Source organism: Nyctibius grandis, chromosome 8, assembly GCF_013368605.1.
Source record: "Nyctibius grandis isolate bNycGra1 chromosome 8, bNycGra1.pri, whole genome shotgun sequence".
In the NCBI taxonomy this organism is placed as follows: Eukaryota; Metazoa; Chordata; class Aves; order Nyctibiiformes; family Nyctibiidae; genus Nyctibius; species Nyctibius grandis.
This window is the reverse complement of record NC_090665.1, coordinates 631,668-648,792: the sequence shown is the minus strand read 5'-3', so window position 1 is coordinate 648,792 and position 17,125 is coordinate 631,668. Positions and strand designations below refer to the sequence as shown.

General features: G+C 47.1%; 1 protein-coding gene across 3 annotated transcripts; it reads right to left on the bottom strand.

Moving 5' to 3' along the window:
- Positions 1 to 512: 512 nt before the first annotated feature.
- Positions 513 to 10,901, bottom strand: AADAC (arylacetamide deacetylase). Of its 3 annotated transcripts, none has more exons than XM_068406393.1 (6): positions 10,861 to 10,901; positions 9,933 to 10,227; positions 5,203 to 5,425; positions 3,908 to 3,977; positions 3,391 to 3,562; positions 513 to 2,247 (listed from the first exon to the last, which is right to left on the bottom strand). In XM_068406393.1, the coding sequence occupies exons 2-6, from the start codon at positions 10,068 to 10,070 to the stop codon at positions 1,639 to 1,641; spliced, it is 1,212 nt and encodes a 403-aa protein (XP_068262494.1). In that variant the 5' UTR covers positions 10,071 to 10,227; positions 10,861 to 10,901; the 3' UTR covers positions 513 to 1,638. The 3 variants fall into 3 exon arrangements, with proteins under 3 accessions (XP_068262494.1, XP_068262495.1, XP_068262493.1); XM_068406394.1 differs by lacking the exon at positions 10,861 to 10,901 and adding an exon at positions 10,456 to 10,472; XM_068406392.1 differs by lacking the exon at positions 10,861 to 10,901 and having other exon boundaries at positions 9,933 to 10,471.
- Between the last annotated feature and the right edge of the window lie 6,224 nt (positions 10,902 to 17,125).

The following is a 17,125-nucleotide window of genomic DNA, read 5'->3' as shown; positions in this document are numbered from 1 at the left end:
TCCAATCAATCATTAATCCATATTTAGGTGCTGGTGGTTAAAAGACATTTACTTCTTGTTCCAAGCAGAGTCCTATGAAAACACTAAAGCAGCCTGTAAGACTCTGGGAAAGGATCACCGACAGTGACTGAAGGCCAACGCCGTTCATCCCACCAGCATTTACAGGTTGAAAATATCCAACCTGGGGAAAATTCTTCCAACCCCATCTCCTGGGGTGAGCAGGAGCCCTGGCCCAGCCCTCCCCATGCCCAGGCTCAGCTCCACGCCGGTCTCCATCCCAATCGCAAGCTTCAGCATCCTTTTCTTGATAAGGGAAACCTACTCAACTGCTTCTGCTCTGCTCCTCAACAACCCAAGTCAGGCATTACTCAGTGCTCACATTAACGACAACAGCAGAAGTCAAACAACATCCCCCTGGTCCTGGCTGTTTGCAGCAGCCACAGTGTGTCCTAAAGCCACCTCGTTGTTCCTTTCCATAACTGGGATACTTGAGCGACAAGAAGTACATTGCATTGGAATCAAAGACAAGTTTAATTTTTATATTCAACATAATAAAGATGAAAAAGAACAACACAGCAATCATTCCATACCCATTCCATCTAAACAGGCTGCACACACAGAGATAAAAACAGAATTGGTGAAGATTCAGTATCTTTTATGCAAAAGATAAAAGCAGGACGCTAGAAGTACGTTTGTGGTGTGTTGTGATCAGTTTAAAACCAAGAGCAAACCAATGTGTGCATTCATTATTCAAAATGCTTAGGGTTTATATTTAATATACGAAACATTTATATAGCAGTTATTTGTTCAAGACTAATAGCTGAATTGCGTTTCTTTTTCAAGCTTGTAAATCTAATAAGCTAACTATTTTTAAAAACCCATATGTAAAAACTGCTAAACAATTTTAGTGATAATTAGAACACACGATATGTAACTTTAATAAGGAGAGCATAAAACATCCAGCAGTGCTATTGTAAGGCCAGGACCTCCACAGTCTTCCTTTATCTGACAAATACCCAGTGCTGTTGTTAACATTATTTCCTTCTAGTACAAGGATTAAAGAAAGTAATTACTAAGATAGATGCTTTTTGGAAAAAAAAAAAACCAAAAAAACAAACCACACCAAGCCCCCCCCACCACCACATTTGCACTGTGTCACAGCCATCCCGTTGGGTTTTCAAGGGCTTCCCTCGGACTGCACTGGAGGAACAACAGCCCAAGCCCAGCAGCCACGGTGATGGGCAGGGTTCACTGCCCGTTTGCACAAGCCTGCTGCTGTGACGTTGCTGTAGGAAGAAGCAACACAAGACATGCAGTCCCACATGCTGAGGCAGGCAGGGGCTCGGGCGAGCCCAGGCAGCGTGTGGGCAGGGTTGGGCACACCAACCCTTCTGGTCTTGTCCAGGAGAGAAATCCCAGGGCGGTCCACGGGGTCCTGAGCTCAGACAACAGCACTGAAAGAACACGCAGGTCAGAATCAGAATGACCTTCCTGCCAGAGAAGATGAGAAACAGTCCAGACACTGCAGGGCAACACAAGGAAGACGGCAATCACGCCCAAAAACTCACATCGCTCCTATTCTGCTACGCTCCGCAGTCGCACCCAGCGAGCCAGGCACGCTGGAGCAGCGTTTCCAACTCACAGATTCTCATTTAACCACTCGATGTACCTGTTCCGCAGCCGGTGCCCTACAGCTAGCTCCGTCGGACTCAAGACAAACGTCACCGCCCCGTGGAAGGCGTCCCTGGCGTGGTCGTGCGTGACGGGAACGCCCGCTGCCCGCAGGCGCCTGGCGTACATGAACCCATCGTCCCGCAGGACGTCGTGCTCGCAGGTGAGGACGTAGGTGAGGGGCAGCCCACGAAGCTGGGCGTCGCTAACCAGCAGCGGGGCCGCCCTCGCGTCCAGGAACCCCGGGTACTTCTGCGCCAGCTCGGGGCTCCCGTAGACCGGGCTGGTGTAAACGCGACCTTTCTTCAGCTCCTCGGGCAGCAAATTGCTCCAGTTCACAAACTGAAACAAGTGGCTCGACTCAAGCGGGATGTGCCTGTTGGAGGCCATGGCTTCCCGGAGAGACGGATCAGAAGTGAAATACTCGCTCCAGAACGCGACCACAAGCGACCTGGATAAGATGGGCTTGTTGGCGTTCTCTTGGTAAGATGGCAGGTTCAGGTCAAGGGTTTGAAGAGCAGGATAAAGCAAAGCTTGGGCTTTGAGTTTCGTTTCGACTTCAGAGTCCTCCAGCAGCTGTAGAAGAAAATAGAAATAATGATAAAAAGTCAGTTGAAAAGTGTTGTTTCTCCCACACTGACAGAAGATCTTAAAAGTAAGGAATTAACACACACACATTTTACAACATAAGCAAAATAAGATTATCAATAAAACCGGGACAGATTCATTTAAAGAAATTCTAAACTCACAGGCAGGTCACCTAAAACAGTCTCTTGTATTAAAAATTCTCAATCATCAAATGTGATTTTGTTTTATTTCTTATGTTGAAGGATAACAATGTTTGGGAAATATTCTTTTTGAAGCATTGATGCTTTCCGAAGTAGTAACAAATGCTTTTTCTATAACTACAGAAAATTTATAGTCTTATAGCTTCAAAATTGCAGGTTTGTGAGGCTCCTTTAATCACTTCACACAATTTAGAGCTTATCCAGCTGTTTGGTTTTTTAACCCCGAGGTGTTAGAACTCGAACTACGATTATGCACATTTTAGACATGAGACAATTAAAATGTGATGAATTGAACGCTGACATTTCTTATATGCCATCCTTTTTCCCTCTTCACTAATAAATTTCCGCCTTTTCCCTCATCTTCTGCCTTCAGTGTCCACAGAAAATTCACAGCCTTTCTGAGTGAGATTTGTTACAATTCAAATAACTTCTCCAGAGAGCAACAACGTCGCACTGACTTTATTCACCAAACCTGAGTGAGACGTGCAAAAGGCACCGAAACTGGGTGAGATCCAGTGACACGGGAACTTTTAGTCCTTTTTTGCTGCTGCTATTTACACCTATACGAGTCAAATTGCTGGAATTCCCTTTTCAAACAACATACCTAAAACCAGCCAAAATGCGCTTAAGGACAGAGTGATATATGCCCTAATTACAGGGCAGAGCGCCTTTTCTTAGGGTGTGAAGGTTTGGAGGACATCACAGCATCAAAGCGACTTTGCTGCCATTAAATGGCTCAAGTAACTCGCTTGGCTGGACACCAGAGCCCCCCGACAGCACTACAGGCTGCCTGACGTCCTGGGTACGGGGACCACGAGAGGCATTGGGGAGGTGCCCTTGCTCTGAGCAGAGGCTTTTGTCAGAGCTCATGAAATGACCAAAAAAAATTATTCTGAGCTCGCAAACAAGCTGCTTTTTCTTTTTTTTTTACCTGTTGTGCCACAGCTGCAGCTAAGTTGCCACCTGCGCTGTCTCCTGCAACACAGACCCGGTCCGGGTCCACCCCGTACTGGGAGAGGACGCTGCGCTGGAGGAAGAACTTCGTTACCGAGTACACATCTTCAAACTGAGCAGGAAAGTGGTACTGGGGTGCCAACCTGTAACTGTCAGAGGCAAGCAGAAGGGTGTTACTGCAGCTGTTTATAAAGAGAAAGGCTTGCTAGCACCTGCCCTGCTTGGTGAACGTTTGGTATTTTCTGGGCCCAGAGAAAGGGGATCTATCTGGTTGTCCTGAAGGATCAAGCCTTTTATTACCCACCCAACTTCATAAAGCAATGTCCAAAATAACCACCAACCACAACTCACCACTGCAACCTCGACAGCTTGTCTACAAATACTTGAAGCTAGTAGGAAAGCATATGATCAAAAGATATTTCAAAATTAGATTAATTGAAATAGATCAATTTATTCCAAACCCTCATCCCACCTAGAAGGAGAATCTCTCTTACTTGACTGATACCACAACAGCGTTTAACATGTTTGAAGTCCACCTCGTCAGATGATCATAGGATCTCATGCCTGAAATGAAAGGAGTCACTTAGAATACGTTACACTACCTTGGAGAACAGACACGTATTCAACAGCGTGCTCCTCTTTGTGGCAGCTTTCAGGTGACCTTCCGAAACCCCCCCAGCCTTTGCCTCTGCAGCAGCGCAATGCCACCGCGGCACACGTGGGTTTATCCACAAGCACAAACTGGAAGAAGTAATCCAGCTACTGCTTGAGTGCTATCCAAAAGGACCAACAAAATACATTATTTACACTTCTGAGCACTACACTATGGACGGTCCCAGCGGCCCAGCTTTTATGGCAGAGAAACACAGAAACAATCAGCACACCAGGGGATGAAGCTCTCAGCTACACACACACACCGACATTAAAGAGCTTGCCTGAGAGACACTTTGGCTCATTCTCCCCGAAACAAGCAGCCCAACAACTAAAGGGAGATGTGGATTGGTCCTTGGGAACTTCAGCCGTATCCACCACCCTTAGGATGCCAGTTTGGGTGATGGCCAGGATAACTTATATCCATTTCTGTAAAGCACTGAAGGGCCAAGAGAAACAGAGGATGTGCTCTAGGGGAGGATGTGACTGGGAGGGAAGATGAATCACTCCCATGAAAAAGGAATAGCAAAAGCACGGCACACAACTAAACCCCTTTAGAAAGCCCCTCGGGGCATAACGTGGAAGAACACCAAGCATCAGATGAGCACCGATATCACAATTGTAAGCAAAACCAAAGAAGCACACTTGCCCTCCTGGGCAGTCATGAGAAATAAAGATGCAGTAATAGATGACTTCTGATACGGCAAAACTCCCTCAAATACATTTCAGGGGACAATAACTACCCCCTGCCCTTCCCCAAGAAATGGGTATGAGGAAGCGTCTGAGAATCGAGCTTCTGGGAACCAAGAAACACCCAGTCTCTGCATCTCCATTTGATTTTTGCCCCTACATGGATGTTCTTTTCCTTATTAAGATACCCAGTTTTGTCCCTTTCTCCCAGTAACGCCGTGTAACCAAGCCAGGGGCTGCAGATAATACACCACAACAGAAGCAGAGCCCTGGACCAGACCCTTTGCCCTCCACCTCAAGATACACTGACCATCCTCTCCCAGGCTGGTGTATTTTAACTGGTGAAATACCAGTTCTCTCACCCACTCCCATAGAACAAAAGGCAGCACTTAACAGGGGCCATCGAGATCTTCCATATGGACCCCGGTACTGACAGAGAAGAGCTTACCTGCCTGTCCTAGGCACCATCCTCCACCATGGAAGAAGACCACTGCCCTCCTCAGCCCGTCAGACGGCTTTCGGGGCAGGTACAGACGGACAGCAACGTTGCTGAACTCCGTGTCCGTCACAGTGACGTTTTCATCAGACGTGGGTGGGACGTACTCAGCACTTGTGATCAGCATCAGCCCTTCCATGTAGTGCATCAGACCCAGCCAGTCAGCAACTGCAGCCTAAAGCCCCAGACAAGGGAAAACAGTGTTTTAAACACAGCCTTGGTTACTCTCAGAGACTGAATTCCCATGAAGCCATCTGGCACTCTGCACAAGTCTGCAAAGCTGCTGTAGGAGTCGCTAAGCCAAGTGCTACTGACCAGGTGGAGTCAGTGTCTTGCACTGTCCAGCCTGAGCTGTTCCACTCCCTTATCTCCCATCGCTGCCGTGTGAAGTTCAGTGGTGGTGGCTGGAAGGCAGCCCAGGGGACACCACTGCTTGTCATTGCTGAGCCAATGACTGGAAGCACAGGCACAGAGGACAAGGACATGACAGAGCATGTGGAAGAGAGTGGAATCAGCTGAAACCTCCTGATACCCAACACAAGGGTTTGCTCAATGAGCCAGACCTTGTTTTTCCAGACAGTTACCACAGAACCAACTAATAGCTGCTCCTGTGATGGACTCCAGTCACAAAGGCAGCCAGTACTTTCAGGATGCCAAGGACACTGGTGGCACAAATACAAGGATACAGAATCACATAATCTTAGACTGGTTTGGGTTGGAAGGGACCTTTAAAGATTATCTAGTCCAACCCCCCTGCAGTGAGCAGGGACACCTTCCACTAGATCTGGTTGCTCAGAGCCCTGTCCAACCTGGCCTTGAATCTTTCCAGGAATGGGGCATCTACCACCTCTCTGGGCAACCTGTGCCAGGGTTTCACCACCCTCAGCATAAAAAATTTCTTCCTTATATCTAGCCTGAATCTACCCTTCTTTAGTTTAAAACCATCACCCCTTGTCCTATTGCTACAGGCCCTGCTAAGAAAGTCTGCCCCCATCTTTCTTATAAGCCCTCTTAAAGTACTGGAAGGTGCTAGAAGGTCTCCCCGGAGCCTTCTCTTCTCCAGGTTGAACAGCCCCAGCTCTCTCAGCCTGTCTCCAGAGCAGAGGGGCTCCAGCCCTCTGAACATCTCCGTGGCCTCCTCTGGACTCGCTCCAACAGCTCCGTGTCCCTCTTATGTTGGGGGTCCCAGAGCTGGACGCAGCACTGCAGGGGGGGAGTCTCACGAGAGCAGAGGGTCAAAGTCACCTCCCTGGACCTGCTGGCCACGCTGCTAGGGATACAGCCCAGGATACAGTTGGCTTTCAGGGCTGTGAGTGCACATTGCTGGCTCATGTCCAGCTTTTCACCCACCAGTACACCCAGGCCCTTCCCACAGGGCTGCTCTCAATCCCTTCATCCCCCAGCCTGTATTGATACTGGGGGTTGCCCTGAGCCAGGTGCAGGAACTTGCACTTGGCCTTGTTGAACCTCATGATGTTCACATGGTCCCACTTCACTTTCCACCAGCCCTCTGCCCCTGAGGCGATTCCCTGTTGAATGAACCAAGAGAAGCACAGCCCTGGTGTGGCATCACCACATCTGCCCAACGCTGGCTCCAGTCCGACTCCAACTGGGAATGATCCCAGTAACTCTCTGACCTGGGGAGACACTCCATGGGGCCAGCAGCTAGAGGGTAAAACCAACGTGGACACTTCATGATGATCTTAAAGGTCCTTTCCAACCAAAATGATTCTATGATTCTATGAGTTGGGACTATTATATTATCTAGTTCCTAATGATATATTAAGGAACAGCTTGAGGCGGGGGGGGGGGGGGGGGGCGAGGTTTTGCAGGTTTTTTTGTTGTTGTGTGTTTGTTCTTTTAGACAAAAGAAAGGTCTGACAAATACAACTTCAAGCTTTTTTGAAAGTCATTTGCTATCTGACTTGCTGGAAGTGAATTCAGAGCTTCGATTTCTAGTCCATTTCAAGCAAAACTGGAAGAAATTTCAAACCGATTTGCACATTACCTTTCAGTTTAACGTGCACTGCTCTTGTGCATAGTCTAGTTAAACACCCAAAAAATTAAGAGCTGACACTGTGATAAAAAAAAAAGTGGTTCTCTAAATTTCAGGCCATTGCCTGAGCAGGGAAAAACAATCCTGTAATTGCACTGAAAACTTTGATCAGAGTGCTTGGGTTGGAGATAACTGGGTTATCAACATGCCTAAGTTTATTAAACCACTGGGCATGTTTTGGTACAACAAGCACTCCCGTGGCTGTTACCAGCGCGGTGTTATCAGTCGTTCAGGAAGGAAAGTACGTTGGGCAATGCCTGGCACTGGCGGTTTTCCCGTGGGCCATTTCCCCAGCCTGGCCCCAGGTCAGCCTGGCTCCCCCATAACCACCCCAGCAGCACAGGACTGGCCCAGCTTCCCACACAAGTCTCCTAACCGCCTCATCACACAGCAACAGAAATGATTAAGTAATAAAACCAAGTTCTGCCTTACATGTTACCGGAAGGTGAGAAACAGATCAAACTCAAGCCAGGTTTGAGTTTAATAAGGAATAAGATAGCCCAGCCCTGTGCAGAACCTGGCAGAGGTTTAGCTTTCCAAGAGATGCTTTACTCTTCCCCAGGAAGAATGTAACACACACAAAACCCTCCCCACTAACTGATCACCCCTTGAAAGGTAACACCTGGCATTCAGGGTTTGGTGTATAATTTACAACAATCTCACCCTGCTTGGTTTGCTTTTGTATTTTTTTTCTTTACATTATATTTAAAACAACTATTGAATCATCTTCCACATATAACCTACTTCTTCAGAAGTTAGGAAAAAAGAGAACACAGCTAAGACCTTACTGACAGTACTTGGGGGGTGATCACCACCATATTTAAGAGTCACATCTCTGAAGACTTGGCCCAGCTGATGCTGGGACCTCTGCCGAACTCTGTGCTGTGGAACCAAGATGGAGACAAACAGGCAGCAAGAGGCACACAGGGCAGAAGGAAAATTCAGGGCTTGCCATAAGCTCAGCGAAGACAGACACATACACATGCCAAAACTGTGTATTTTTATCCACAGTGATTACACAGTTTACATAAATATTTCTCAGCTGTTGTATTTCCCCTGAGGATTAGCATCTTGAAAAAATAAATATACAGGTCAAAGTGAGCCCTGCTGTAGTTGCACTGAGCTTGAAGCTCCCCAGTGCTGGGAGGAATTCCCTCGGCTTCGGGACTGCGGCTTTTCAACGCGCTCTGAGCTGTTTTATCCACATTTTACATTGTGGAAAACCACTGGTCTGCTGCCTGTGGTTTCAAGGCCATTGCCATATAAAAACAAAAGGCAATCATACTGCATCTGAGAAGTCTCATTGTCCCAGATCTGAGACTACTGCATGTCACGGGGGTAAGAGGAAACCAACCGCTTTGGGGTTGGTGTTCCTTGTGCTTTGGAAAGCGTTTTCCACAGTCACTTTCTCCATGTCCCGCAGGATCACGGGCTCTGCACGAGATGGGAGCACAGGTACAAACCACGCTCGCTCCACACCACTGCTGCTGACACAGCAGCCACGACAGACACCAACTCCACGTTCAAGGGCAAACACACAATCCCGCAGCGCTGGAAGGAGACGCTGCTGCTCGCTGAGTGTTGGGCAACGCTGTGCTGGAGGCTGCAGGTGTGACACGAGGTGTGCCTGGGGAAACCAGTTACCTGTGCACCCCCCCGTGCATCTCCAAAGGAGATGTAGGAGGGGAAGAAGCAAGGCAGCACGTCAGAAGTGCAGGCAGCAGTTTCTCTCTCACCACTTTTTCCTCTTCCACCACCCAGACCTCAAACCATGAGATCAAAACAAACAGGGAAGCAGCAAAGAGGCCATGAGTAAATACACACGCAAATCACACACACCCCTTCTGCTGGCTGTACAGACCCCAGAACAGGTCTCCACTGCAAACAAAGGCTGTCTGACACGGGGATGGCTCTGGAGAACGATGGTGGTTTCTAGGTGATGTTTAGGAGACATCCCAAGAAAACATGCACCCTTGCCTGTACCCGAAAACTGATACAAGAGGCAGCTCCCAGAGACTTCTGAAAATCAGACCCACCGTGTTTTAACTGAAACAGAAAAGGCAAAATCCCGAACTACGCACTGGGGGGGGGCAATATATAGTTATATATGTTATATATGGCTATATAATTAGCTCTGTGTAGTTTTTAGGCTCATTCTGTCACTAGATTCCTATGAAATCACAAAAAATAATAGTTTAAGTGCTCTAGTTCCCCTTTCTCTGACACCCAGCACAATACTTCCAAGGAAGCTCAATACACAGGTTCTGAGAAACGTGAAAAATTCAATGAGCAGTGCTTCAGCTGCAAAGGATCGTAAAGCAAAGTAAACTTGTTTGCATTTGCCTGTCCATGTTTGCATTACATATCACATTTGCAGTTACTTGAATATCCTGGTTTTGAGATTGCAGAATTAAATCTTCGCTAAGTTTCTTTATAGCCATAGTTAGAGTAAGTTTAATGCTTAATTCCAGCTACTCCTGTCCTTCACTTAGTATATTACCATATATATACATATTATATATGTATGACAGGTATATATTGCCGTGTCTCTATCAGCCCTAGAGGCCCGGGGACGCCCTCTGCTCCATAGCCGTGCCTCCCCAGGCCGGTCCCGCACGACACTCACCAGGTCGCTGACGGCCCTGAAGGAGGCCGAGATGAACATCACCTTCCAGGGCTCCTCGATGTCCTCAGGGATGGGGGCGTAGATGTAGTAAGCCAGGAGAGCAGCAGCGAGGCAGAAGCACAGCAGCTTGGCCCCCATGCCTGCGGCACAGCCCCCGGCCTAGCACCGACTGGGATCAGCCACAGGCCAGCGCACACGCACGGGGCAAAGTTAATCCCGTGTTTTGTTTGGGTCCTGGCCAGGAGGAGACTTCTGGGCTGAACCCCAGGGCAGAGGTTACTCTGTGGTGCAGCTCCTGAGAAAAAGTGTTTTGTCAGCAAGACGTTTGGCTGCTCGGAGCCGACCGAGCCGGCACTTCAACCCCAGATTAAATGTCGGGGCGACACCCCCGTCACCCCCTTTCCTGCACCCAGCAGGAGGGCTCACGAGGAGAGCGGCCGATAGAAAATAAGGAACAGAGAGCAGGGTGTGCCCTGCTCTTACACCAGCACCAGCCCGCAGCAGCGAGCTGTGGGACACGTACCCAGGTCAGGGAGCTCCTCCGCTTAGTGACGGAGCTCCGGGAGGAGGGGAGCAGGAGCTCACATCATACAGATTTTGTTAGAGCCCTTTCGGTAGAAGGGACCAGCTGAGACAGCACAAGATGGGGTGCCGAATGAAATGGGAGAACATTAAAATCCAGATCAATTCCGTGTAGCAATTACCTCGTGTTACACCCCAACACCCAGCCTCCCCACTGCTGCCACTTCTGATCCCCACACCAGGATTTGCATGAACCAGCTCAGACACTGACCTGCTACCTCAATAAATCAGCCCTGCTAAAAATAAGCATTGCTACATCAGCCCTGCTAAGAATAAGTATTGCTACATCAGAGGGAATTTTCAAGCTGTGGTTTGGAAGCAAGAAATACGTGGGCTTATAACTTACCTCTGTTCATAACAGCAACACCTCTTCACCTCGCTTCTGCTCCTGTTGCGTTTCCACTTCCTACACTCACACAGCGTTACTGTGAAAGAATCACCCAGGTCAGCCAAGTTCTGCTCAAAAGGACCCCTGGGAAACTGCTTGTTTTAGGAAAACACACCAGGAAATAAACCTGTTCAAAGCAGAAAGCAGCTTCGTACGTGGACAGAAGGAAATGCAGCGATACTCCAGTTGGTTACGCTGCACGCCAAAGGGATTTTTTCATTCTAATCCAGTATTTCAGGCAACAAAGCGAAGCACCGGCGGGAGGCAGCACAGCTCTGCAGAGCTCGCCCTTCCCACCACGGGCAGCCAAACCCAGCGAGCAGCACGGGCTCCGTGTCCCCTCTCCATCACCCAGAGCCTCCGAGGAGGCAGGGAAAGCACGAACAGCAACACTGGAGTTGCTAAACACTGTCTGTGTTTGCCTTCGGCGAAACACGTCACAACCTTGTAGTAAGAAGCAAAAATTTCCTCTTTTGTCTTTAAAACCGTTGGACATCTGCTAAACAGTCAGTATGATCAGAACAGTGTGGGGCTGGAAACACCCTTTGCAAGGCAGCAACACCACACCTGCCGTAACCACATCTTCATCCAACACAAGAACACGCAGTAAATAACAGCCATCTAGGAACTAGCTTGACAAGAAAACATTAAAGCAAGTGGAAGAACACCCACACCAAACCTAGACATACAGCCATTAGCATTAATGATTTAGCAATGGTTATTTTGGGGTTTATCAAGCTGTCCTGCTCTTGGTACTAAACTGCTGCGGTTTATTCTGCACCAAACTGAGGTGTTTCAACAGCGAGTTGTTCCGAGTCTCTGGTGGCTCCAATGGCTGCGTTTCACACCAAGTTCAAGAGCTTCACAGTACCACATCGCTTGTCCCACCACAATCAAATTGTCTCCCAACCTGTCCTCAGCAAACTAAAGAGGCTGCGGGTCACGTCCTTCGTTGTAGGGGGTTCAGACTTCTCAGCAGCTGAGGCAAAACAGGATTCCATTGCCCAGAGCTGAGGACGAATCCTTTGCCGGCCAGACTCCGTCTGCAAGGGGGGGAACCAAGGCCCCAAGGAGGGGCTCCAGCAGGAGATCAAAGTGTGAGTTATTTCTACTTCTATTTCTTCGTTGTTATAGCCATACTTTTAAATTACACTTATAGAACTGGATATTGGCCTGGTTTTATAAAACGAAGAGATGGCATTCACAAGACATTTTGTACAAGAGAACTTGGATATTGTTTTTCCATCTGTTGTTTGTTACTGAATTGTAAGCCATGTAAATGGAAACAAATGTCTTATTTGAGAATATATTCATACTCTGAACTGAAAAAAGCAATTGACTGAAACTTAAATACACTGAAATTTAGCACATGCAGTATTTCTGAATACGTGACAAAGCAGCAATTCCAGAAATAGGGTAGGTTCACAAAAGCATTAAAGTACCCAATAAAACATTTTCCAACTCAGTCTAAAAAGCATATTATCATCAGAATAAGATAAAAGGTTTCAAGTAAGCCAATATTTTTGATTTGATGTTTTAAAAATTAAATATTTTGTTCACACACATGACTTTTTACTGTTTGGAAGAATGGTAGCAATATTTTGTCTTTTTACTGTTCAGAAAATACTGGTTTCCAGCTTTGTTTTCATTTTTGCCACTGACTTGAAAAAGCACTTATTTTTTCAGTTCTAATAAGAGCAATGCAATGCAATCATCATTAACAGAGGGAGGGATATTAAATAATCAAGTTATTTACCTGAATTCCTCTTCACCTCCTCCTTAATTACCTGAATTCTGATGTTTTTCCATGAACAAAAATAAATCCATTTAAGATTCATGTCTATATAATAATCTTAAGATATTGTAAAGGTGAAATTGCTAGGGAATGGCTGCCTGACAGACGGCAAACAAGGAAAGAAACCATGTGGTAAATGTTTTCAGCAAATGAGTGTTTAGATTTGTTTACTCAAACGTACATTTGAGTTTATGAATGTACGTGTATACACATGTATGCATGCAGAGACACGTATTTAAGGCTGTATTCTGAAATTAGTAACATTTTGGGATTGCAGAGCCAGTGGACATGCCGAGGATGATGAATGTAAGAGGCATTACTCAAGCCAGAGGTCTGTACATTTTTCCAATTGAGTTGCAATGGCAGACCAGCTGCAGGAAGAGTTAGGAAAATGCAGATGGGGATTTCAGCGTGCTGGAGGGACTCTTCAGTGCTGTTATTGATCAGGGAAAGCCACTACAAACAGGACTATCAGAAAGTATCCCTGGAGAAGAGGAGGCTCAGAGGTGACCTTAGTGCAGTCTACAACTACCTGAAGGGAGGTTGTAGCGCAGTGGGAGTCGGGCTCTTCTCCCAGGCAACCAGCAATAGGACAAGAGGACACAGCCTCAAGCTTCACCAGGGGAGGTTCAGGTTGGACATTAGGAAGCATTTCTTCTCAGCAAGGGTCATTAGCCATTGGAAGGGGCTGCCCAGGGAGGTGGTGGAGTCACCATCTCTGGAGGGGTTTAAGACAAGACTGGACATGGCACTTAGTGCCATGGTCTAGTTGACAGGGGGGTGCCAGGGCAACGGTTGGACTCGATGATCCCTGAGGTCTCTTCCAACCTCATTGATTCTGTGAAAGTAACCATTTACAGTGGATCTAATATTTATTAAAACTAACATGCAGCGGTATCAGGAATTTCATTGACAAGGAAACAAGAAACGGTATGACACTGTTGATAGCTTGGCTTGTACCTAACACAGACCAGGCAGCCTGACCCACGGGGAGCCCTCAGCAGAAACAGGTCCCAGCCGTTTTTCCAGCAGATTTGCTCCATGTTGGCACCTCCTGGAAGGTGGCCAGCCTTCACAAGCCAGACGCCCCAGCAGTAAGAAATGATCAGCCTTAAATAAAGCAACCGCTAGAACATGTTCAAACACCAATGCAAATCCGTGTGGGTTTGACTCTGAAAAATTAAACAAGGGAGGAACATTCCTGGCAGCAGCGGTGACAGCTCTCCACAGCCCCACAGCTCCTCCCCACAGCCCCCAGCCCCCACGGCCCCCCGGCCACGCTGTGGGTCTGCACAGGGCTCTGCACCATCACAGGTGCTCTGCTCTTTGTCTCTTTCAGACAAGCATGATGGATACGGGCTGGTTTCTGTGCCAGCTCCCCTGTTAGTGTAATCCTGTCCAACGTCAGCACAGCTGTCCATGGCCTGCTCTGAAATCTGTGCTCAGGTAGCTGAGACAAACTGCTTCATTCTAGTGCTCTTGGCTGAAGCTCTGCGTCGGGTAGCGGTGCTGGCATGGAGAGCAGGGGAGGACGGGGTGGTGGCACCTGCACCCAGCCCCATGGACACACCGGTGCTGTTGGTCACTGCAGGAACACCCCAGAGGACATGAGTAGATCGTGGCCCTTGTGACCCCCATCACTGCTCCTACTGCCCACGTGAGCACAGCCCGGTGCCCAGACGCTGCCCCGTACAGGTCCGTTAGATGTCAGCGCTTGGATCTGAAATTTAAGATACTCAAAGGACGTGAGCCACTCGTGGTGAAAAAGCAAGGAAGCCAAACACGAGGGCTTCCCCAGCAAACCAGCCTTGCTGTGACAGAGCTAAGGCATTAAATTGATCAAGGCATTACTGTCTTCCTGAAGCCTGTGAAGATACAGACAGTATGTAGCTATGGTGCCAAAGGCAAACACCTTCAGCTCCTTGACTTGATTCTCTGCATCACACGGAGTATCTACAGACAGGCAGGTGTTGGAAAACACAGCACAAAGTGTCTGAGGCAACAATTCAGCATTTCTATGATTTGCAGTGTCTGGTCTATGCAGTCTAAGCTCAGACTGAACACCCTCCTCTGGGCAGCCGGTGCAGCTAACAGAGCTGCACAGTCACACGCCCCTGCCTTCCAGTTGGAGTTCCTGATTGCGAAAACCCTCCCTGGGGAGAGGCAGCAGCCAGCCCCATTTCTCTACTTGGCAGCACTTTGAAAAAAGGTTATGTACAGTTACTGTTAGCAGCTGAAAAAGGATATACACACTCCTCTCACCCCCCCGAGCTCTTCACTCCTGAGATTTATACTTTACACAATTATTTTTTGACAGGTATAGAAATCAACTGTACAGGCATTAATTACTATTTAAAATTGTATTCCACTAATGTCTACAGTGTGCTGGGCAGAGTCCAAGAGCAGACAAAGATGTCTCCCATCAGAGACTTGGCCACGTACACTAGTTAGTCTGCATTAATTAATACAGCTTGCTAAAAAACACGAACTAAAACAGGAGGAACACTCAAAGATTTCAGAACATAAATTAGAACAAAAACTAGTTCAGTGACTGTTCCCCGATAAGACTGCCTTGAAATGAGGGGCATTGCAATTTAAGAAACCAAAGCCAGACTAAAGGCATTCCTGGAGCCCTCCTGACTATCTACAGAGCCACGCAGCAGTTACCAGGAATTCAAAGTGCCACAAATACTTGGCATTTATATTTGTAAGAGAATGGTTAAAGGAAGTTAAAATGTTGGGCTACCAAGTATTTATCACCTGAAGTCATACCTACATGAGCTGTCTGCCAGCGCAGTATGTATTCAAACCCTTTCTATGCCCAGTGGGAAAATGTAGGCTCAACTGAGGTGAATTGCTCAACTCTGACATGTTGTACAATAATCTTATTGGTCTTTGGAACATCTTAAAGCTCTGGGGAAATGGGGATCACATTCAATTTCTGTCAACAGAAGGTCTGTCCTATGGCAGCATTTGAAAACAGTATTACCAAATTAAATCATGGAAGAGGTCTGAAAAAGCCTGGATAATTTCCCTGCCTGTAAGAACTGTTTTTAGCAGGAATTTTGTGTTGTGAAGACTTCACTGCAGGTTGCTGCTAACTTTTGGTCAGCATTAAATTCAAAAGCATGAGAAATTGAGCAGTAACTGCATGTCCCACTGATCTCACATGTACAACGCATTCACAGAACTGGCAGACCTAAAGATTTCTTCATGTTTCCCCAAAGATTATCATTGTGAAACGCTATTTTCCCAATAAATTAATTTTTAAAGCCAATCTCACACCAGCATTCTAGTTTTCATTCTCTCCATTTATTGCAAACAAAATCATTCATTTGGCTATAATGAAACACAAAGCTAATTTCAAACTAGAACCCGAAGTGCTCTCATTTGGGTACGTATTTTCTTCTCCCCCTCCGCCTGTTTTCACACACGCCTGCGTCCCGCCTGCTCGCAGCCAGACCCACACACCCCGACCCGATGTTCTCCCAGCATCTGTGGCCAGGCTGGAGCTGAGGAGCGCTGGGAGGCTCTAGGAAATCCAAGCCACAGAGGTTTGAGTAAACTGAAATCATCACAAAACGTTGGCCAGTTCTTCAGAACAAACCAGCTGATGTTCCCTCATCACGATGAGACGTGCAGTAAGTGCTAACGCATGAGGGGAGGCGGAATTGTCCTGAACAACTCTTTCCTTTTCTCAAAGTACCCTGCAAAGCACTTCAGACCATCCGTTACTTCTGCCTGTCCACAGAGCTGAGCTGACAGAAACCCCTCCTGGGACAACCTCACCAGTGCAAGGGCCACAAGAGCAAAGACTCAAGCAAGGTCCCTTTGCTCCATCATTCAATCCACCAAAGCTGGATGAAAATTAGAAGAAAATAATAGTGCAGAAAGCATCTAGTTGATATTAAAAGACAAGCCATTTAAAACCACAGCAGAAAATGTTACCTCAGTAAACACACTACTAGGAGAAAAAATGCTTTCTGTGAGTGTAACCATGTCAATATGGTATTGACATTTACCACCTTGCTTCTTTTTTATCTTATGCTAACTTGGGCCTACGGAAGAAATATAAAAAGTGATAACTATGATGAATAAAAATGGATTAAATAAAAAAGGAGGAAAAAGAATAAGTCAAATGTCACAGTTCCAGTGTCAACTCAACAGCATCAAACCACAAAAGCAAATGGGAGGCGATGGCACAGTCATTTCCACCTTTGGATACAGACTCATCGTAACCCTGGAGTGCTTTAGGGATTTGTGAGCTAAAATCTGCCCCAAAGCACAGTCTGGACAACTGCGGGGCCACTGGTGAGAACAGGAAAAGGGCGAGTTTTCAGGTAGTTTTTGTTTTGTCGTTGTTGTTTTAATGGCAACTTCTGACCTACAACAATCTCCCCCAGACTAAACATTAGGATTTCTTAGAGC

Bases quoted from the DNA above. Each gene is read 5' to 3' on its own strand.
- AADAC (XM_068406393.1), bottom strand. From the start codon at position 10,070: ATGGGGGCCAAGCTGCTGTGCTTCTGCCTCGCTGCTGCTCTCCTGGCT. The intron at 3,978-5,202 runs GTAAGCTCTTCT...CTTTCATTTCAG, and splicing joins ATGGTGCCTAGGACAGGCAG to GCATGAGATCCTATGATCAT. The intron at 2,248-3,390 runs GTAAAAAAAAAA...TTTCTTCTACAG, and splicing joins CTGCAGCTGTGGCACAACAG to CTGCTGGAGGACTCTGAAGT.